The sequence below is a fragment of the Pelodiscus sinensis genome, chromosome 11, assembly GCF_049634645.1.
Source record: "Pelodiscus sinensis isolate JC-2024 chromosome 11, ASM4963464v1, whole genome shotgun sequence".
NCBI classification, from domain to species: Eukaryota; Metazoa; Chordata; order Testudines; family Trionychidae; genus Pelodiscus; species Pelodiscus sinensis.
In genome coordinates, this window is record NC_134721.1 from 32,933,150 (window position 1) to 32,955,414 (window position 22,265).

At 50.7% G+C, this 22,265-nt stretch overlaps 1 protein-coding gene across 1 annotated transcript; it reads right to left on the reverse strand.

Annotated features, from left to right (window-relative positions):
• Window positions 1-13,282: 13,282 nt before the first annotated feature.
• On the reverse strand, window positions 13,283-22,260 carry CST6 (cystatin E/M). The gene is made up of 3 exons (XM_075939030.1): window positions 21,973-22,260; window positions 14,678-14,803; window positions 13,283-13,664 (listed from the first exon to the last, which is right to left on the reverse strand). Exons 1-3 carry the CDS (start codon window positions 22,189-22,191, stop codon window positions 13,581-13,583), a joined length of 429 nt encoding a protein of 142 aa, XP_075795145.1. The 5' UTR covers window positions 22,192-22,260; the 3' UTR covers window positions 13,283-13,580.
• Window positions 22,261-22,265: the final 5 nt, after the last annotated feature.

Consider the following 22,265-nt stretch of genomic DNA (forward strand, 5'->3'; position numbering starts at 1 on the left):
TGGAGGGTTGAAGCAGATCGCTTGGCAGCACATTATGAGCAGTCAGATACTAGGGGAACAAGAAGAGCACATTGAGATGCCCTATGCATCAGAGATGCTTTGAAAACCAGTTTCATGAATGACCAATGATGTGACAGGTGTGTGTATTGCTTATTACCAAGCTGTCCCTGTCGTACATGTGCTGCCCTGTAAAACAACCCTCTCCCCAACTGCAGTAGGCACCGTGACTAAAGAGCTGAATGTTCTGAAAACATGCATTTTTATTTAGGCAACACAGTGAAACAAGCATCACTGAATGAAAAAGGAGTTGCAGGTGTAACAAAGGTCTGATAATACAGCACAAGGACATGCAGCTTATGACAATCATGCTGTATAGCAATCAAAGCTGTGGGAATGACAGCCATCCCTTGCAGTTGAGTGAAAGGCTTCCTGGGCCCTCCTCACACATTCTAAGACATTTGGGAGAGGGGGACATGGAACTTGGTGAGCAGGGCAGATGGTTTATCAATCAATACAGGAGGGATTGGTGCTCTAACTGCTTTTCCAGCACCTCTGCCAGGTATCTCATCTGGTCTGTTTGCTTCCCCATGAGCCTCAACATCTCATCCTACATGTCACCTTCATGTTCCCTGCATGTTTTCTTGTACAGTGTGGATGATCTCTAACAGCCTGCTCCTCCATGCTTTGGCTTGTGCCCTATCAGTGCAGGTGGACTGCATGAGATCGTTAAATGTTTTGTTGCTAATCTAAGAAAGTCTAACTGCTGGAACAGGGGGAAGTACCATAGACAGGCCTCTAGCTGCACTGGAAAAACCCAACAAAGGTAGACTTTACAGAAGAAACATAGTAAAAAACAGAAGGATGACGCTTTTACAGTGAATTAAGTACTTTATAGCATGTGCTAGGTACCAGGCTGAATTTTGCGCTTTAAATTAAGTGCCTACCAGTGAGGTATACTACACAGCAGAGTGCTGGGCGACTGAACTCTCTTTGCTAGCAAGCATGGTAAGCAGCATGTTAGGAGGGGTTCTTTGAAAACATATGGGAGAGAATGCTTGCAATCTACAGCCCTCATTGTTCATGTGTTCACGTTTGCAAAGAAGGGACAGCAGATTTAAGGTGGAGGGACACGTGCGCAGTTGGCATGGGGTCACCCCCATATACAACATAGCTGTTCTCCAACGTGATCCCTTCAAGCCCATTGCAAACAGGGCAGTACAGCCAGGGTTACAACAAAGTTTCCCCCATTTCACCATGCATGATATCAGTCTTCTCTGAATCACAGAGCATGATAGGGAGTGGATGCTGCAAAAATATGACCAAAGACTTGGCCCTATGCTGCAATGTTTTTTGCTGCAATGGTGCCAGACCACTTGCTGGTGGCTTGGCATGGGACGGTGTCTTATCATGGAGGATGGAATAAGACAGCCCTCCCCAGAATCCTTCTGAGGCTATGTCTAGACTATGGAGTTTTTCCGGGATATAAGAGGTATCCTGGAAAAACTCAGCTGTGTCCAGGGAACACATCTGCTCTTCCAACTTTTTTTGCGAAAGAGCAGACGTGCTCTTTCGGAAGCCCTGTCTTTCTCATTCCACAAGGAAGAAGGGCTCTTCCGAAAGAGAGGTTTTTCTGAAATTCTGCCCAGGGTAGACGGGCCAAATTTTGGAAAATCCTCTTCTGACAAAACTATTGGAAAAAGGTATGCAAGTTGTGGAGCACAATTTGCATACCTTTTTCTGATAGAAAGCAGCAGACTAGATATAGCCTGAGAAAGATTGCAGAGTATCTCCATGAGAGCATTGAAGAGATGTGTAGGGAGGATTCGTATTCCATCTCCAGGCACAGTTAATAAACTTTTCCAGGAAGCACCTGCTGTGTAGGTGGACTGGCTGCCACTGTATCCCAATTGTTCAGGGCAGATCAAACATTAAACCCAACTACATTTAACCATTGTGGCATGGTAACAAATATGAACTTATCAGAGTTGCCCTTCCTGTCATGAGGGTCCAGCAACAATAGGTCCATCCTGGGAGGAGTTTGGCACCAGAGTTAGGAAAAGGTCTTGGCATCAGTGAGATCAGATCATCCACTTGCCTGCTGAGCATTCTTCTCCTCTACATTGTCCTCCTCAGTGCTGCTGCCTGTAGAGGCACTTGGGAGGTATTCACGGCCAGTTTTGGGATACTGGTTGAGTCCCCCCTAGAAGCAGCATGTCTGTGGCTCTGACCTTGAGTGACTATTTGCCTCCTTCGTCTTCTGGCATTCTTGTCTAAGCTCCTTCACCTTCATGCAGCACTGCTGGGTGTTCCTGCTGTATCGTTTTCCCACCATGCCCTGTGCGATTTCGGTATAGAAGATGTCAGTGTTTCTTCTGCTGGTTTGGAGTGCTGTCTGCACAGATTCTTCTCCCCAGACAACAGTCAGACCCAGTGTCTCCTGCATGTTCCATTCTGGAGCTCATTTGCAGCCCTGGACATTCATGGTCAGGTGAGCTGTTGGGCTTGCACCATGCTGATCAAACAGGAAATGAAATTCAAAAGTCTTCAGGACTTTTCCTTTGTACCTGGGCGTGCAGCAGCAGTGACAGTGCTGGCCAGAGTGGTTACATTGGGGAACTGTGGGGCAACTCCCTGAATCCAAGAATGTGAATTGAAAAGCGCTGTGTCTGCACTACTCCAAATCTGACACTGTGTGATCAAATTTAGCTCCACTTCCCTTGTCAAGGTAAAGTACTGAATTCAACTTTAAAAGCTCTTAAGGTTGGTAGAAGGGGTTTGGTGGGACCCATTCATTATAAAATCAATGTAACGTGGCTAACTAGAACCTAACCTTACAATGTAGACCAGGCTTAGAGAGGACTTCCCCAGCTTTTCTCACCACAGCAGGTTGGGGCCAGGTGAGAAACACCTTTCCATGGCCGCTGGAACTCCAGCAGGCACAGCCAGCAGAGCGGTGCATCTCCCCTGGCTGAGGCAGGCACAGGTCCATCTGCCCCTTGCAGTTCTCAGCCAGAATGAGGAATGCAGCAACTGCACTTTCCTCTCACGCCCTGACAAAAGGGAACAGGCAACAATGTTCCCCACAGAATGAGGGGGGCATCACCCCCCAGACGCTCTGTAAACAGCACGTGGGGGTGGAAGGCTCAGGGCTGCGGCAGTCCTGGACAGGTGTGGGGTACACACCCCTAGCCAGTCCCTTTCACCTGCCTAGTGATTCTATCTCTTTTCTGTCTGGTTTTATGCAAAGCAGTCCCATTTCAGGCACATCCCATTTTCCTTGGACAACCAAACCCGCACCTTGCTTTAAGTTAGGATAAGAGGAAGCTGTATACCAAATTTGGTGGTCCTAGCTCTTAGCGTTTAGGAGGAGTTCTTGAACAGACAGATGGATCGATGGATACACAGACAATCAAACTCAGATAGTACAGAAAAGTCTTGGATTTTAACAAGAGACTGATTTTCATTGAAGCAAGAACTGGAGCAGATTTAACAGGTACTAACATTTATATCACAGCATCACAACAGCCCCAGCCAAAATCAGGCTCCATGTTGCATAGACCTTAGCAGGGAGCAAGGGCCCTGCTGAGCCAGGCACTCTACAGATCCGAGCTGCCACTGGGGTCCGTGTCATATTGGGAGCTGTACAAATCGCAGCTTGGATCAGGGTCCCTTGTCATGGCAGGCACTGCACAGACACAGTCCCTGTCTCATGGAGGGGAAAAGCCTTTGCTCATGGTCAGTGGCCAGAATAGAACCCCTGTGTCCTTGGAAGGCTGGTGCTGCTGCTGTCCTTGGAGAGGAGGTGCAGGGGGCAAGGATAGCAGCCTCTGGATTTCTCTCCCGGGCTGATTTTAGCAACACGTTGATGCTAAAACATCTGATGGGTGTTGGGGCAGGGATGCCACAGACTGCAAGGGATTACCAGGGTCCGGCCAGTCATGTACCTGGGAGCAGCTGGACTGGGACATGCTGGGATCAGCTGGGGACTATGGATAAGAGCAATAAGATACTGTGACCAGCTGGGATCTTGGTGTAGTGGAAGCCCAGAGCCTGGCCACCGTGAAACTGCTTTGACAGCGGATGGAAAGGGAAGTGGTTTGAGTGCATGGGATCAGCCTCATGCACCATTCCCCAGACGCACCCTGTGACAGGCTAGCGCCCATGACCACACTGTCAGCTGCATCTTTGTCAAAGAACCAGCCCCACTCAGTCATCAAGGTCCCTTTTCTCTCCGCCCTCACCAGCCTGTCATGGGCAGGACTCACAGTCTGTATCACAACCAGCTTCCTTCAGGCACCAGCTCCTCCTCCCCCTGCCTGCAGTTGCCATGGTGTCATTTCTCCCTCCTCCCAGAGGCAGCAGCGTCCCTGGGGGCTCGAATATTTACCCTCTAATGCTGAGCTCCTGCCCCTCTCGTCCCTCCAAAGGGGCTGGGAGAGACTGGGATTTGAGAACAGCAGAGATGGGAGCAGCTGGGAGACCCAGGCCTAGGAGATATTGGGAGCAGGTTGGGACCAGGAGAGATGGGGGTCTCCAATCACACACGCCACTAGATGCCCCTTTCTCTGCAGCCTCAGTTACCCCCTTTTGCTTCATGTCCCTCCCTCAGGAGCACCCAGCCCCAGTAACAGCTGCTCTGAGCCTCCCTGCACCCAACATTATGCACCCAGAGAATTAATTTGGGAAAGTGGGAGGGGCCTGAACGTTTCGAGGGGAGGTTTGGATTTGGATTCCAATTTTCTTCCCAGCCCAGACAGGCTCTGATACAACCCCTAGCTCTTACCCAGCACTTTCCATGCACTTAACAGAGGCAGTCAGGATAATGACCCCTATGCAATAGATGGGGAAAACAAAGGATGTATCTGACCAAGGTCACTGTGGGGGGAGCCACCCAGTCAGAGACAGGGATCCCATGTGCCAGGCACTGCCCAGAGCTCACCAGGCCAGCCAACTGTGGGCCTAAGGCAGCAGGGTCCATGTCAGGGGCTTTAAGCTGTTGACACTGTTCCTGCTTTTTGCCCATAAGACCATCACTGACTGCACTACAACGGCAGTGACATTTGACCCCACTGCGCAACGTGGAGGCGACTTCTGACGAGCAGCTGCATCGACCTTCGACCCCAGGGGCCAAGATTTGCAAGGGGGAACTTTGTGATAACGCAGCCACTGCAGGGATCTTTGGCCTCATGGGACCGGAGGGGGCGGGGAATTTCCATAAGTGGCCTGATTGGATGGGGTGACACCCACAGCAGCCACACCCATCCTAGCCAGAGCAAAAAGGGAAGCATGAGTCACTTACCCTTGGAGATCCGACTGGGACAGGAGCGTCTGGTGTCTGCGGGTCAGACGGGACAGGATCAGACTGAGTGCCAGCTCCAATCAGGCCACCCCCACTACCGAGATGGCCCATGGCAGAAGCTTCCGACGAGCATATTCCCTCCGTACGCCCAAAACCCACGGCCTCCTGGATTCCACCTACAGCCCACTGGAGGATGCCACCCTGCCCCATGTATTGGGGGACAAGACCGAGAGCTCTGACAAAGCTAAGCCAAGGGGAAGGAGGAGAGCGGTCAGTCTGAAGGGGTGGAAAAGTTGGGGAGGAGAGTCCCCAGCCGAGAGGACCCCCAACCCAGCAGAGATGCCCCACTCACTAAGCCCTGATGACGGGGAGCTGCTGATTGGAGAGGCTCAGAGCAAGGGCTATCACAAGATGAAGCAGCGCAAGAAGGTAACAGCTTGGAAACCTGGGTGGGAAGGGGCAACATGGGATGGGTTTGGGGCAGTGATGGGAGCCGCCCACAATGTGTTCCTGGCCTTCCAACCAGACCCATCCCAGCCTAGATTTTTCCCAATAGCCCTTGGAGGTTTCCATTCCCATCTCCTCCAGTGGTGGCATTTTCTCTTTCTTTTCCCTCACCCTCCATCTCCAATCTTCTCCGATGGTGACATTATCTGTCCTCTCCCCAGTGATATCATTACCCCTTTCTGCTTTTTCCAGCCCACAGCTCCAGAGAGTCTTTTCCTGACGAAGTGGGTCTTTGCCCACGAAAGCTTATGCTCCTACACTTCAGTTAGTCTATAAGGTGCCACAGGACTCCTCGCCGCTTTTGCAGACTCAGACTAACACGGCTACCCCCTGATACTTTTCTAGCAGTGGCATTTTCTACCCTTCACCTGGTGTGGGGAGGAGTGTTAAAACTTTACTGCTGCCTCACAGTTGCGGGCAGAAGAATCCACAGGCTCCCACCCCAAAAAGGCTGCTAATTTTTTATGCGAGGGTTCTGTTTCTAAAGAGTTAATACCTCACAGCTACATGAGGTACAGGTGTAACAGGCCTGAGGTTATAAACCCTGCCAGGAGAGAGCATTATACACTGTTGTAAGCCTTTTGATCGGTCAGACTCTAGCCATTTATTTAGACCGCTATTAACCCTTTATCCATGGAGGGGAAGGATGATCCAGTACTCTGGGGGTACGTCTAGACTACAAGCCTCTTTCGAAAACGCCTCTTTTGAAAGAGATTGCCTAGACAGCAACAAGACTTTTGAAAAAGTGATCTGCTCTTCTGAAAGAGAGCACCCAGGCAATCTGGACACTCTCTTTCAAAAAAGCTCTGTTTGCGTTCAAGAACACCTTTTTTTCGAAAGAGCTCTTTCGAAAGAAGGCGTTCTTCCTCGTAAAAAAGCAGGTTCACCGCTGTCGAAAAAACCGCCGTATTCTTTTGATTTCATTTTGAAAGAATGCAATGGCAGTCTTTTTTGAAAAAAGGTCACTTTTTAAAAAACAACTCCGTAGTCTAGACTTAGCCTGGGTGTTAGTCTGTAACTCAAGCACCTAGGTTCAATTCCCTGGTCCACCACCTAACTTAACAACTTGTTTTACCGATAGGAAACTAAATCAGGTGCTGGGGACAGTAAAGTTGCACTGCCTCAGTAGCATTGTTGTGAAGGCTCTCGGGGAATGGTGACATGAGGTTGTCTCTGGTCTGGGGCCCAGTCAAAGCCAGCACCAAGAGGGGAAAGTCCCCTTTTCTCCCCCCGAACCAGCACTTGCTGAAGGTGAAAGGCCCCATATCCGATTCCCTGCTCCCATAAACTAGACAATAAAGGGGTGCTAGTAAGCCTTTGGAAATGAATTTGTCCAGCTTTGTGTGGGCGGAGGGCGGGTGGGGGGAGAGGAGAAAGAGAACAAAAATAATCTTCTAAGAAGCTTGGTGGGAAATGGTTATCATGTCCCATGAGGATCTGAGATTTTAAAATCTTTCCTCTCCCCTCCCCCACACAGCAGAAAGGTTTTGCCACCTAAACAGAAAACTGCATTGACTCAGATCCATTGAAATAAAACACTTTCCAATTATTATTAAGCCTAATGAAGTTAAATTTCAAAGAAATTTGCTTTCAAACCAAAACATCAGAAGTTTGTTTAGCAAATATCAAGAAAGGACACTCCAGGTCTCCCTTCTCCCTCAATGTTTTATCAAGTCAGGAAATGTATCATAACAGACCCTTTGTATAAACAGGGTTGGTGTCAACTAATCCACATAGAACCTCTCCTTATCAGAGTGCAGCACACTCTTGTTTTCTGTATCACACATGGTTTTTCCAAGTCCTAAAATCCAGCTGCTGACTCAAATAGTCTTGAAAATTGCCATGTCTCATGGAGGCCTAGGCTAGACTTAGCACTACAACTACAGGGCTCTTTGAAGAGGGGTTCCCAAGATAGAGCCTCCTGTAATAGCACTTGGTATATAAACCTTCTGGCTCATATTGAGGATTGTTCTGATAACAGCAATATCTAGGAATCCCCCTCTTACATACAACCCCTCGCTAGCTGTACTAGGATAGCGCCTACAGACCAGCATCTCTTTGGCCTTAGAGGTCCTACTAAACTAGAACCAAGCAATAGTCACTGCCCTGAGGTGCTGATAATCCCAGTACCAAGGGCATGTAGGCCTCAGAGGTTTAACAGCTTAGTTACCTCACAGCCTAAGGCTATGTCTACACTATGAGCCACCTGCGGACGAGCAACTACAAATGGAGCGCCCATTTGCATATATCATGCTCTTGTTTGCATTTCCTCTTCCTTTCCCTTTTGTGCAAGAGGTTTTTGTGCTGAAAAGTGCTGCGTAGACGGCGCCTTTTTGCACAAAAACCCCCTTTTGCGCAAGAGCTGTTCTTCCTCATTTTTGGATCCTTCTCCCAGCTCACAGGCCCCACAGATTTCCCAGGATTTCCCTCCCCGCAATGAAGAAGTTTAAACAGCCTTCCCATTTGGGGTTATTCTCCAGACCTAGGTATTTAGTATCCACCCCACTGAGCTACTGTCACCCCACCTTGGACTTTCCCAGGATCCTGGCCCTTAGCCAGGGCAGCAACCTCCAGGGCTAGTTCCCTGAGCTTTTCACTTCTCAGAAGTACTTCTGTAACTCTTATCGCTCAGCAGCTTGGACCGACTTCCCTCAGATGAAATGCCCCACCCCCACAGATTTCAGAGAGCACCTTGTGAGAAGCTCCCGGCCCCTTCTCAGCTGGGACTGCTCACTACCTGAAGTGGCCCCAAGTAGAATTAGGTGAGCTGCTAAACTGTCTCTGCTGGGAAGGATCTAATTAGTCACAAAGGCCTGGGTTCATTCCCTCTTACAGTTACCTGGCAGCCTGTCAGAGGCCAGAATGGAGCCTTTCCCTAGAGGATAAGGTCCTGTATCCAATACCCGGCCAACTCAGTCCCTCTGCCCTGGGGTCAGATGGGAGCCTATTCCTAACATCCTGAGTGTTATTGGAAAACCAAGGAGGTGGGGGCACAAGGCCATCCATGTCTAAAGACTCCTCCCCCAGCCTTGCAGGTAGGACAGGACCCAGGATCCAGATGAATTCTTGGGACAACTAATGAATAACAGGGACAGGAGTGGAGGTCATAGGTTCATAATGAAGGATCCAGAGGGGGAAACCGAGCAGAGAGCCCCGGATGACACCCACTGCTCACCAACGCTGTCTAGGGAACCTGTGAATGCTGCCCAAAGGAACTCTGCCTGGATATGTGAAACCAGAGAGGAACAGAAATAGGCCCTGCCTTAGCAGAGCATGAGCATCCTTCTCCTGGTGCTATCGATGGCCAATTTGGAGGAGGTTAATGAGGAGGTCTCGCAACTTTGTGGGGCCACGGTCAAGGTGTCCATCTGTGCAGAAAAAAGTGCAGCCAGAACCTCACCTAGAGGAGCTGGAGAAGGGACTATCCCTGGTTCATTCTAGGAAGACATGCGCCAGGTTCTTCCTCACCCTGCAGATGGGCTCTGGGGATGGGAGTGAACCACACCAGGTACATGCCCATGCTCACAGCTCTGGGAAGGAGCTGCCAACTGATATCCCCAGTGGGCAGCAGGACCAGGGTAGAACAGAGGCTGGGCCACTCAGGGCCGGCCCACAACATTTTGGCACCTGAGGCAGGGAGCTCAAATGATGCCCCCATGCCACTTTTTCGCCTGCCTGCCTGTTATGTTTCTTGTGCCCTCCTTCCTCCAGCACAGCACTCCACTGGCATTCCTCACCCTCCACAAGTAGGGGAGAGTCCCGCTACTTGGAGACACAAGGGCGAGGAAATAGGACGTGTGGCGGGCGAGCATGTATAGCTTTCCCCTAGGTGCAGTTTGAAAGCAAAGCAGCTTCAGAGTATGTGGCTGACTCAGGATGCGAAAGGGAGGAGGCCAGAGGGCTTGTAGGACCGGGGCTTAATAAAAAGGTCCAGTGGGACTGGAGTGTAGTGGGGAGGCATCCTATCGCAGGACCTGCTGGAGAAAACCTGAGAAGTGGGCGATAAGGCTGCCCCCACCTCTTGGAGTAGGCACAGGGGGTCTGAAGGCTGGAGAGCCCACGTGCCAACCAAGCACTCAGGGATCCACTCAGTCCCCCCGTCGTAGTCCTGGAGGTCTCTGATCCTGGTGGTTTCTGCCAGGATCAATTTCCAATGCACCAAAGAGGACTCCACTCCCTGCACATGAAGACAGGAATTGGGTAGCAGGGGCTCAGTGAGGAGGTCTGTCTCCTGGGTGGCCACAACAGTCCTGGTCACAAAAAGTAGCTTTCACGTCTGGAGCACGTCCTGATAGAAGACCAGCAGCTCAGAAGACTCACATAAGACCCTTCAGGTGGAGGGAAAAAAGAGCTGCTGGTCCAGGGGAATCTCCTGGCTGGCTCAGTCTATAGCCTGCTGTGATCCTGGCTGGGACTTTATTCCCGGCTCTCAGTGGGCAGCCCCTGGACAGCTCCACTGGATACCTTCTGTCACGGCCTTTGTGCCTGTCCTGGGGCTGGGGAAGGAAGGAGGCAAATAATGGGGGGATCTGATCACAGCACACCCGTCCTTGGACATTCACCCGGTTTTCTATCCTCCAGCAGATGGACCGAGCCCTCCGCAGAGGCTGGGAAACTTTCGTGGCTAACCTGAACAGCGTGACGCTGAGCCGCCCAGGTCTCCGCTCTGATGCCTCCCCATCACTGATGACACATTGAGGAACCATTCGAAGAGACAGTGACTCTGGATGGCAGGCCATTCCCAGAGACATGAACTTCCTAGAGCAATGGCAGCCACTGATCTGCCCAATGGGTGCCTTAGGGACTGGCTGCTTTTTTGACAGTTACGAGAGATGGGCCTGGGCCACCCATCTGGACACAGATCGATCTGCCCCCTGTATTGATCCATCACCTGTCCTTTCCCATACACACTAATCTATCCATCCATCCCCACAGACACCCCGCTAGCTGTCCCCACATGCACCGATCCATCCTTATACAGAACATGACCCTCCATCTATCCCCATAGACACCCATCTGCCTATCTCCAAATACATTTATTTATTCGTCCATTCCCAAGTCTCTCTTTACCTGAACATGCACCCCTTCCCTATCTCCCACCTATCACTCTAGGTTTCTCTCCCATGGTCCACGCTAGCTGAGATCCAAACTCCCAACCAACCCCCATTCCTGGGAACAGAAATCTCGGCTCTGACCACATTTCTCTTGCTAGGCCCCATCAAATGTGTAAGCCCCAGTGCTACTCCCCTAGCCGGAACTGCTATGTCTAGGTGGTGTTTCCCTGCATGTCAACAATCACAGAGGGTGCTGGCCACGCTGTCAAGAGTCTCAGTCACAGGGACTCCCCTTATTATCCCCACCCCAACCCTTGTTAACCTGCCCTAACACAGCAGTCCAACCTGGTGGGTCCTGGCTGATTGTCTCCTCCATTTCAGGAAGAGGGAACAGTGATTTCGGAGGGGGGGAGGGGACTTTGCAGTAGGCAAAGCCACAGGGGTTCCCTAGTGATCCCTCCTTCCCAGTTTGAGGACAGCCCAGACACAGGTATCAGAGGGACCTCAAACTGGCAACTAATGGCAGGGCCAGACATGCCTGCAAAAGGAGGGGAGCTTTTGGGACTCCCTTGGAAAGCAGGAAGGTGCTGGGGGAGGGGAGCAGTGCCAGCCCCAGAGGATGCTACACCCACAGCAGGCAGTGGGCAGTGCCAGCCTCAGACATGCTCTGCCCAGTGCAAAGGGGAACCTGATGGCAGGCACAGTAATGATTCTGGACCTAGCTGGCCACCCTATCCCTAGCCTCCCTCTCCAGCCCCACACACTTAGCAGCCTTGGGGGTCAGGTATGTTCACTAATGGGTGTGGGACAAAAGTCACCCCTGGCAAGTTCTCACCAAACCTTTGACCTCTGGATCGAAATGCACGGGCCACTCCTGCCTGAGTTACAAGCCAGGGCTCTACCAGCCTCCTCAACCTGTGTATGTGGCCCTGCTGCCACTAGAGGGGGCACAAAGCACCACACAGAGTGCCCAAGCAGTCTGGGGAATGAAGGGTTGCCGTGTTTTCAGCAGTATATGAACAGGCCTTGTAACCTGATGTGCTGCTGCACCCTGAGCTAATAAACCCTGAACCCCCAGAGCATGTGAGCCTGCTTCATTGCCACACCAGACATGGCCTCTTTTGTCATGAGCAATGTGAGATGGATGGGGCAGCCTGGCTGAAGGGATGGGGTGGCAGCTGGCCATCACCAGTGTCCCACTGAGATCCTGCATGGAGCCACGGGTCCTAAGGAGGTGGAGTGCTCCTCAGCATGTGATCAGCAGACAGGACTCCTGGCCTCTCTGCTTGGCTCTAGGAGAGGAGTGGTGTCCAATAATTAGAGAAAGAAGTGGTGAGTCAGACTTCTTGGGTTCTACCTCAGAGGGGGGTGTCTATAGATACTAGCAGGAATTGGAGGCCAGCCCACCTGGGCTTAGCAAGGGAATGGGGTCTGGTGGTGAGACTGGGGAAGCTGGGAGCCAGACTCTTGGGTTAGGCTCCTGAATCAAAGAGGGGATGGAGAGTAAGTGTTAGATAAAGGAGCTGGAAGGCAGGACTCCCAGGTTCCCTTCTCTATGCCGGTTTGGCCCTGCATTAGTGACACATACCATTGCTGGGAGGACTACAGGTGGGAGAGTACACTGTTATATAATCAAGAGCAAGATCGGGTCAGGGGTGAGTGAAAGAGCTAGAATCTCCCCCATCCACAAATTATACATGGATTGTTGCCTCTTTGGCCCGAGCAGTTTGGAAACAATCAGGACTTTGTGGAGATATTTTCATTGGTAGGAGAAATGTGAGCCCTGAGTCAGGTCTATTCTGGGGTAGTTTTGTTTACTGTATTAAAAAAATAGACCCAGAGCTCTGCTGCCCTTGACACAGTGGAAGCCTACAACAGCTCAGGACAAAAGAGATTTTTTGATTTGCTGGGAAGCCTCCCATTCCCCCAAATCACTAAGTGATCACTAAGTGTAACAGTCAGTCTACTCCCAGCACAGCTGACTGGGACTTGCTGCTTTACTCAGGGGCATCACAATACAGTGGAGAGGGGGTGTTGAGAGAGAGAGAGAGAGAGAGAGAGAGCACAAACAAACTCCCCACCACCAGCAGCGAAAGCAAGAAGCAAGGGAGAGGTTGTGCACAGTTCCATCCCAGAACACTCTGGGTAACCCAATTAACCATTATGGCCACAATCCCAGACAGGGCTATTTTATTACTGTATTAACTTGCACAACATGCTACATACCCTAAGACTGGATGTCTGTCTGAACTGAAAGTTATGCTCTAACTCAACTGCCAGATATGGGCTGGATGAGATTCCATGGATTATGTTTTGCAGGTCAGCACAGTTGACAACAATAACCTTGAAATATATGAAGTGGTCAGCACCATAGAAGAGAGGGATGAAGGGATGAGGGAGGAAAAAATACCAGCCATTCAGCTATGGTTAAATCATTTTTATTCCCTACATCATAGGAGATGCCAAATCTTAGCTACAACAGAAAGCGTCCAGGAGCTTCAATGTGGTCATTAAGCAGGATGGAATAATCAAATGCTCCAGGAGAAAAGGGGGTCCAGCTATTTCCAAACCGACTTGGGAGAGGGAGGTCCAAGACTCTGATCTCCCACCCACTTGATGGGAATGTGGCTGGCTGATTAGTGAGAAGAGGCGGCAATAGAAGTGCATCTGACCCTTTAGGCAGCATCAGATCAGCTCACAGTCATCAGATGGGACCGGTTTCAAGAGTCAGAGCAGTTCTGAGATAACAACTGTGTGTCGTTGAGCCAGACACGGGACCAGACCTGGAACTCACAGTGCAGTTTCTGCAGGGAGGAAAATGTCCCATGATTAGAGAGTTATGAAACACAGCATGGCTGCAGTTATCCTAGTATAATTTGGCTTATGGTACATTGCATAGCAAGAATCAGGCTCAAGAATTTAGTGACAGTGATATCACCTGCTCACACAACACTGGCATGCAACTGCTCTACAGGTCAATGACCCAAGTTGATGGGAAGCCATTATTTACAATTGTGATCCCAAAGGCTCTAGATCAGCATTTCTTAAAGTGTGTTCTGCAGCACACCAGTGTGCTGCAGAGAGAACAGAATTCAAAATGGCCACCCTTAAAGGGACAAGCCTCCTTTATTTTTGCTCATCAACTTTTCTGAGGGCTTTTTTTTTTGCTCAACAACTTTCCCCCACGCCAACAAAAAAATCCTTGGTGTTCCCCACTAAAAAAAAAAAAAATAGAGTATTGTTTGGTGTTCTAGGTCTTAAAGTTTAAGAAACACTGCTCTAGATGATCCCAACTCTAATAGCAAGTCACTGCCCCCATACCGAGTCCGTTTTAAAAGTGTCATTTGTCCAAAAGGTCCCCTCAGATTAAAAGGTTAGGGAGTTTATGTTAAGTTTTCTTACCTGAGTCACTGCTGATAAGGAGGGGCATAATTAGCTTGTCCTATTCTCTTACGCTCCAAATTTCAACTTTTGGCCAAACTATCCAACTCTTAAAATATTTCTGCCAAAGCTGGAGCTCTTTTGATTTTGATAGGGTGCTGTGATGAATCCCAACCCTTGTGATTCAAGTGCCTCATCTCATGGTTCCCCTCTATAGGTCACACTCACAGGCCAGGCTCCATCTCTCCAGAGTCACCACTGTCTCCCCTCTTCTCCAGGGAGGCACCACTGCCACAGCCTGGCTAGGTCAGCTGGACAGAGCCTGGCTTACAGAGAATAATCCATGCCGGGCAGAGATCCCTGATCTCGCAAGGCAACCCCGAGCCTACACGAAGTTGATGCCTCAACCAGACACTATGCAGTTTTCTCTGCTCACCAGTTGCTCTGATGTTGCCGGCAAGGAGCATTTGCTGATGTCCACGTTTCCAAGGCCTGCCCCATTTTTCCGGCACAGTGTTGTCACTAGCTCCACGGTCAGGTAGTATTTTACGCCAGCCACCACCTGGAACAAGAGCAGAGATCCCAGCGTGAAGAGGGTTCTGGACATTTCCCCACTTCCGATCAATAGTAGGGAATTGTGGCATCAGGAGTTTCAGCTCCACAAACTATAACTGTTTTGTTTGCAGATGGCAGTGCTCAAAGGCCACAACTGAGACTGGGCCCCCGCCCCACCCACATCATTATTCTAACAGCTGCACAGAGAGCTTTCCCCTCCCCCCCGCTGCCTAGACCGTGATCCAGGCCCATGTTTGGGCCACGCACTGTGCAGATTCCGCCATTCTGCCCTCAAAAATCCACACGACCCCCCCCCCCCCCCATGACAGGCAATGGAGCTGATCCAAAGCCCATTGAAATCAATAAGAGACTGTTCCAGAACTGAAGAGTTAGACAAATAGACTAGGGATGTTAGATATGGGCGAACTGAATAGTCAAGTAACCTCTTGAATTCTTATCAGTTAGTCAACTACTCTATAGTTCCCGGGTGTGGGGCAGGCAACCAGTGTGCTCCAGCCCCACTCCTGAGAAGTCCTCTGCCACTCCGTGCTGCTGCCTCTGTATCAGAGGAAGCAATGCAGGGTGCCAGGAGAGAGCTGGTCTTTGAGGGAAGCCAGACTAAACCGCTCCCCTCACAGACCACCTGCCTAGTGCCCTGTGCTGCTGCCTCTGGTAAACAGGCAACAGTGCAAGGTGGCAGCAGCCCCTGTCTAAATTGGATCTGAGCTTCAGACCCTGTGCGAGCCAGCACTGAACTGGGTTGCCTGCCCGTCCAGCTCCTAATACACTTTAAATGCAGAGCTGCAGCAGGGGTAGGTCCAGGATCCAGTGCAAGCCAGGAGCGAGCCGGGCTGCTGGCCAGCCTGCTAAAATATTTACGGGGGGGGGGGGGGGGGGATGCATGTAGTCTGTAGTATTAACTTATAAGCTTTTGCTTATTGGTTAATCAACTACACTATTACATCCCTGCAATAGACCAGGGGTGGATCAGGCCCACCAAACATTTGGCTCCAGTCTGCTGTGATCCTCTGAGCAGCCAACATCCTATGCTTCAGTGGGATCCTTGGGCACGCTCGCTGCCTGCGACAGCTTCATATGCCACTCAGAGTGAGTGATTGTGTGTCTGCGCACCCCTCCCTCTAGTAGAATCCTCTCCTTCACCCAAACCCCCTCCCAGATCCTGCACCCCCCTACCCCAGGTCATAGCCCCCTCCTTCACCCAAACTCCCTTCCAGACACACACCCCTCCTGCACCCCAATCTCCTACCCTGAGCTCCATTCTGCACCCAACCTCCATTGCAGACCCCACACCCTTTCCATTAATATAAGGAAAGTGTGGCCCTTAACTACATACCAAATTATTGGAATGGCTCCCCCTCAGAAATTATTGCCCAGCCTTGCAATAGACAAAGGGTAGGGGAGCTAGAAGAATTTATATGGCGGGAGTGCTGAGAGCCAGTGAAGCAAACTGTAAACCCTATATATAATGAAAGCCACTTCAAGCCAGGGGGAACTGCAGCACACTCCCGCCCCGCACCTCTAGTTCCAGCACTTAAGGGTGGGAGAGGAAACTAAGGCAGAGAGGAGAAGGGACTTATCCAAGTTCAGTAACAGAGCCAGGAATAAAACTCAGCTTTGCCTGTGTCCCAGTGCAGGCTATTCATCTGTCACTGGATTTAGAGCATGATTTGTTCCCCAGAGTCAGCTGAAGAATAAAAAGCCAGTTCAGGGAAATCAAAATTGCTTTTGTTCCACAGGATGAAAACAAATACGTGCACGGACTTCTCCTATCTCCAGGAGGGAGGAAATGCCATCCTTTTCAGAAACCAAGTTTCCCCTCAAACAAACGTGGTTCGGCTTTGAAGTGACACAGGGAAAGGTTTTAGTCACTCTGGCAAGCATTGCATCCTCCATCTATACGCAAGATTGAGAGCACAAGGAAACACTCAGAAGGTTTCCATATAGCTAGACACAAACATACAATACTTAGTTACACCGATACTCTGCTTCTCAGCTAGGATATGCTGGCTTTTACAATTCCCAGGAGGCTCAAAGAATTAAAGAGGTACTTCTCAATCCCCTTAGTTTGCAAAATAAAAACCACCACCACAAAAGGGATGGGGGAATTTGCAAAAACACAAACAGAGAAACAGGACAGATGTTTTGGTTCAGTATCTGGTGGGAACTGGCCAACGAAGTTTACTGCAAAATGTTTTGGTTTAGGGAAAGAAGAAAGTGTAACAAGCCAACCAAACCCTTTTTCTTATAAAAAAAAATTGGTTAGAGGTAGCACTTAGGAACCTCAGTCCTGTACCAGGACCTCATTGTGCTGGGCACTATACAAAAGGACAACAGACAAAGAAACACACAACTAGACAGGTACGTATGTAGTGGAGGGAAGGGGTGGGGGGCCATGCCAGACCAGTGTGGATTCAACATGGCCAATGGGAGGGAGCCCACTCATAAGCAGAGTTACCCCTATGCTTTGCAGGCTGGGTAGGGGCCTTTGGCTGGGCAGCTGTGGGGAACTTTCATGGATGGGGACAGTACCACAAAACGATGCTTTGGGCTAGTGAGAAAAAAAAAGTGATAAGAAAGGTAACTGGTTACAATTCATAGAGTTTAAGGCCAGAAGGGCCCAGCCGACTAACTAGGGCTAGGCCAGTGATTTTCAGACGAGGCTCAGAAGCTGCAAATGGCTCTTTAATGCAGCTCTTTGCAGCACATGTTTAACACACCATGCAATTTAACAACCAATCAGAATGCTTTTATTATGTTATTCCCAATTGGAGAATACCAGGTCAGCCATTTTGCGGTGAGGATTATACACAAGTAGCAAAACAAAAGCTACTGAATTCTAACAAGAGAGGGTCATCATGACGTACACGCAACGTGCCCCAGGTGCATTCACACGACTTTGCTCTTTTGGGTAACCTTGATCATTAATCTGGCTCCCGACTCACTAGGTCAGAGTATCCAGCCCAACTTCCCGCATAGCACAGGCCAGAGAACATCAGACCATTTCCCCTGCATTGAGCCCAACACCACTTGGCCAAAGCACCTGCCAGAAAGGCAGCCATATGGGATTTAAAGACACTAAGAGACGGTGAATCCACCACTTCTGCTGAAAGTTTGTCCCAGCTAGTCTGTCACACTCCCTCTTGGTACCCAGCCTAGACCAGTGATGCTAACGATCCAACCAGCAGACCATAATCATTGATGAAACCTGCTCATATGCCAGCTGAGGCACATTGCATGTATGCCATGATGACCCTTTCTAGTTAGAAATGAGGCACATGTTTTTACAGGTGTGTGACTGGTTTTTAACTTCCAGACATTAGTCCTCTCTCCACTAGGTGACAAAGCCCTTGAGGGTACTTAAGTGACCAAGACCCTTTGGAGCTGTCGAGACACATTGTGCTCATTAAGTCTCTCACCATCAGGCATTTCCTCATCCCCTAATCACTTTCTCTGATTAGTTCTCTGGCTCTTCTCTGCAGCCTTCCCACTTTTTCAGTGTCCTTTGGAAAATGTGACCCTCAGAACAGGATGCAGGGTTGCAGTATCGCTCCCACAGAAATAAAATCCCCTCCCTGCTCCTACTCCATGCACCTGCTTACCCAGCTAAGGATCAATCTGGGAGCTTATGCTGAGCTGCTTGTCCACTGTGAACCCTAGATCCTGCTCAGGGTCACTGCAGTCCAGGAGGTAGTCCTCAATCCATCAGCACAGCCTGCATTTCTTGTTCCTGGATGTATAACTTTGCATTTGTCTGTATTACAATGCACTGTGCTGGAACAGGCCTGGCTCCCTCAGGGATACAGATTGCTCTGTAGGACTGACTTGTCCTCAGCACTACCAGCCAATCCACTAGTCCTTCCTCATCCTCTGTAGATGGAGGGAAGATGGACTGTTATGACTGGGTCTATCTAGCACCAGCAACAATAAAAAGAGCTGGAGCTTTATAAAGAGGCAACCAAGAAATATGGCCCAGGAACAAAGGAATTTGGCTCTAAGCACGATGCAAGTAGCAACATGCTGCTCCATCTTCTGTCCCTGCTACTGCTCTTCCCTCCTGGTTGAGCAGGTAGAGGCTAGGGAGCCCACAAGTGGGTGGTTCCATCCACTTGTTGATATGTAGCATGCATCTATATTAGGGCTGTAAATGAGTAACCGGTTAACTGTTACCGGGTAAGCCTCACCTAGTAAAAGTTAACTGGCTCCCCCAGAGCAGTCCCACATAGCTGGGGCTGAGAGCTGATTAACTGTATCCTTAATCTGTATCTAGGACACCACTTTATACAGCCACAACTTTTATGGAATGTCTCTCCACGTGTTCCACTAATTCAGGGAAGTTTAGCATCAAAACTGACTGTTCACTCAGTAGTCAACTTCGCAAGCTGGTGGAGCAGGGAATCCTGAACTTTAAGGCAAAAAGGAACGATGCTTATCACCTCTAACCTCCTATAAAACACAGGCCTGAGAATTTTCCCCAGCTATTTCTGCACCCTCTGGTTGACCTGTAGCATGTCCTAGAGGAAGATATCCAATCTGGCTTTAAAGACTTCTGGGGCACAAATTTCACCCTGTGCCTGCAATAGGTCATCCAATGGTTAATCCTCCTTCCTGTTAAAGAAGTGCACCTTGCTTCTAGTCTAAGTTGTCCAGTTTCAGGTCCCAGTTGCTGGGTCTTGTTCTACCTTTGTCTGCTGGATTAAAATCTCTGCTCTCAGCAATCTCCTCCCACATAGATACTTGGGGACCATGACCAAGTCACTTATCCACCTTCTCTTGCGGAAGCAAAATAGAAGGAGTTTTACAGCCCTCAGATCACTTTAGTGGCTCTTCTCCGAGTTCTCGCCAATCACTAATACACTTTGAAAGGTTAGATTGTGTACCCAGTAATAGTCTGACACAGACAGAGGTAATAGCACCTCTCTACTCCTGCTTGCTTATTCTTCTGCTTAAGATGTCCAAGGATTGCAATAGCCCTCTTAGCTACATCATCATACTGGGAGCTCACATCCCTTAAGTCCTTTTCAGTGGCACTGTGTTCCAGGAGTCCAGACCCCCTACTGTTCTTGTAGCTCTTCATTGAGTCTTCCCCAGTCCCTCACCTAACCCAGCCAGGTTATCAAATTAGACCAGCAGGTCCACAGTAACGGGCTGTTGAGGAAAGGTGAAGAAAGACAATCCTGATGAGAACAAAGCGTTTCCCCCATGCTGCAAGTATTAGCACAGGGCAAGCCTCGGGCAAAAGGCACTGCAGAAGCCCAGCATGATCATTCTGAGAGTTCTTCAGAGTGTTAGGTGCTGGAGAGCCGTAAACAACATTCCATGGGAGCAATGTTCAATTGTGAGGTCACATCTGTCTAGTGCGGGACAGCTACTGCCCACCTCACAGAAAACCAGTTTCCAAGAGCAAGAGGGCACAGCTGAGCATGTATAAGTTCACAGAGAGACTGAGGACTTGCTCTGTTCATGCTTGACAGGAGGAGACAGGATGGATACAAAAAGGACAACTGGGATGGGAAAACATCCCACCCCTACAGGCCCTCCCACCAATCCTGGTCAGGAAGCCCTACAGCTGACAGGGGGCCTCCCCTCAATTTCAGTTGAGTCTTCTAGGCACAAGTGTCACACCAATAATAATGGTTGGACTTGAGCCTGATCTCCCCTAGAAGGGGCACAATTAGATCAGACAGTCTCATCACCACATATCTTCTGGCTTCCAGCAGAGTTAGATGTTCACATACACAGCCAGGAGCTAAGAGACAATGGGCTGATCCAGAGTGGGTAGCAGTGGAAAGAGTGCATAGCTAGAAAAAACACAGCACAAGGGTGCTCTTGTGGGCCCTGGGAAAATACCCCTTTGATGATCTTTTCCCCATTCCCTGAGTGCATTCCTTTCAAGCCACTGTGGGATGGACCCCACAGTCTAGCCACTCTTTGACTAGGTCTTCAAGTTATGCTGCCTGGCTCCCAGACCTGGCCAGGTTCTAAGGCAGCGAGATCAGGGCCCCATTGTGTTAAGTGCTGCATGGGACCCTCATCACCAGATCTGAGCCAGGGTCCTGCGCAGCACTCAACACAGCAGGGAAGCCCTCCTTGCTCTCAGTCTCAGACTGGGAGTTGCACATCATCAGCAGGAGAGCACCCAGCACCACACACACCATCCCAGAGACAGTCCCCCCCCTCCAAACACCACAAGGGCTGGAAGCAGTGCTGGAAAAGAACTAGTGGCAATGGGAAGGAACCCGCCCTGGCCAGGTGAGAGGCTGGGCAGGGCATGGATTTGGGCAAACAGTGTTTGGACAATGCTGGGAGATGACAGGCCCGGGCTACAGAGCAGCATTCCTGTGATGGGTACAGCCGCCAATATGGAATTCCCTGCGTGACACCAGCCTAACACAGGAGGGGAGTCTCTGCAGCCAGGGGGCCTGGAGACAATTTATTTTAGATGAAAGCTGAGGCTCTGGCATTCAGGTGCTCACACGCTGATGCCAATCAATGCCCTTCCTCACAACCCTCCACACAGGGCATCCTGACAGTCCCATGCTGCAAACTCACACTGCAAGGGTCTCCCCACGGCCACGAGGGTTGGAGATGGAATTCAATGAACTCCGTGAGACTGGGGGCTTGGGTACATGGCCACATGCATGGGAAGCTGTGGCACAGGGATGCAGGTGCCAGGGTCTGCCCAATGGGCATCGTGCCTGCTTATGCTCCAGTTTGCCAGGTTTTCTCCAGAGCCCCTGGGCTGCAGCGATGTTGTGTTACAGGAAGCTGAGATCATGGGGCTCACCGTGGGCGGGGGGGGGGGGGGGTATGAGCACGTCGCAGCCCAGGATTCCCCTCCCCTTTCAGGCAGGACACTCAGCTGTAACTGAAGGAGTTAGCACCAAGGGGGATCCTTGCCCCCCCCAAGCCACAGGTCCTCCCATGGGCCAGCAGTGTGGACAGAAGCTGCTACCAGGACGCCTCCCCTGCAACCTGTCATTCCCTAACCAGCGGCCCTGCTCCCCCCCCCCCCCCCCCCCCCGCCCATCTGGCTGTGGAGCTTCCTCTTCATCCAGCGCCCTCCCCTCCCGCAGCTCCCCGCAGCGATCCAAACTCCACCCCCGCCCCGCTTCCAACCCGCACCCCTGGACTGCGGCTCTTCCCCGCCCGGCTCACCTGGCTGCGAGCTCGCAGCACCCGCTCCGCCCGGCAGTAGTACGGGCCGTTGCTGGCCTTGTTATAGGCCGCTACCGCGAACCGCACGGCCTCCTGCACGGCGGGATCCGAGACCGACACGTCCTGCAACCCCCCGGCCAGGCCCTCCGCGCGCAGCCCCGGCCCGGCCAGCAGCAGCGTCAGCGGGACCAGCCAGAGACTCGCTCCAAGGCTCGGCATCGCTGCGAATGACCAGGCGTCACAGCTAGAGCCCCGCCCCTAAGACCGTCCCGCCTCCCTGCCAGCTGGTGCGG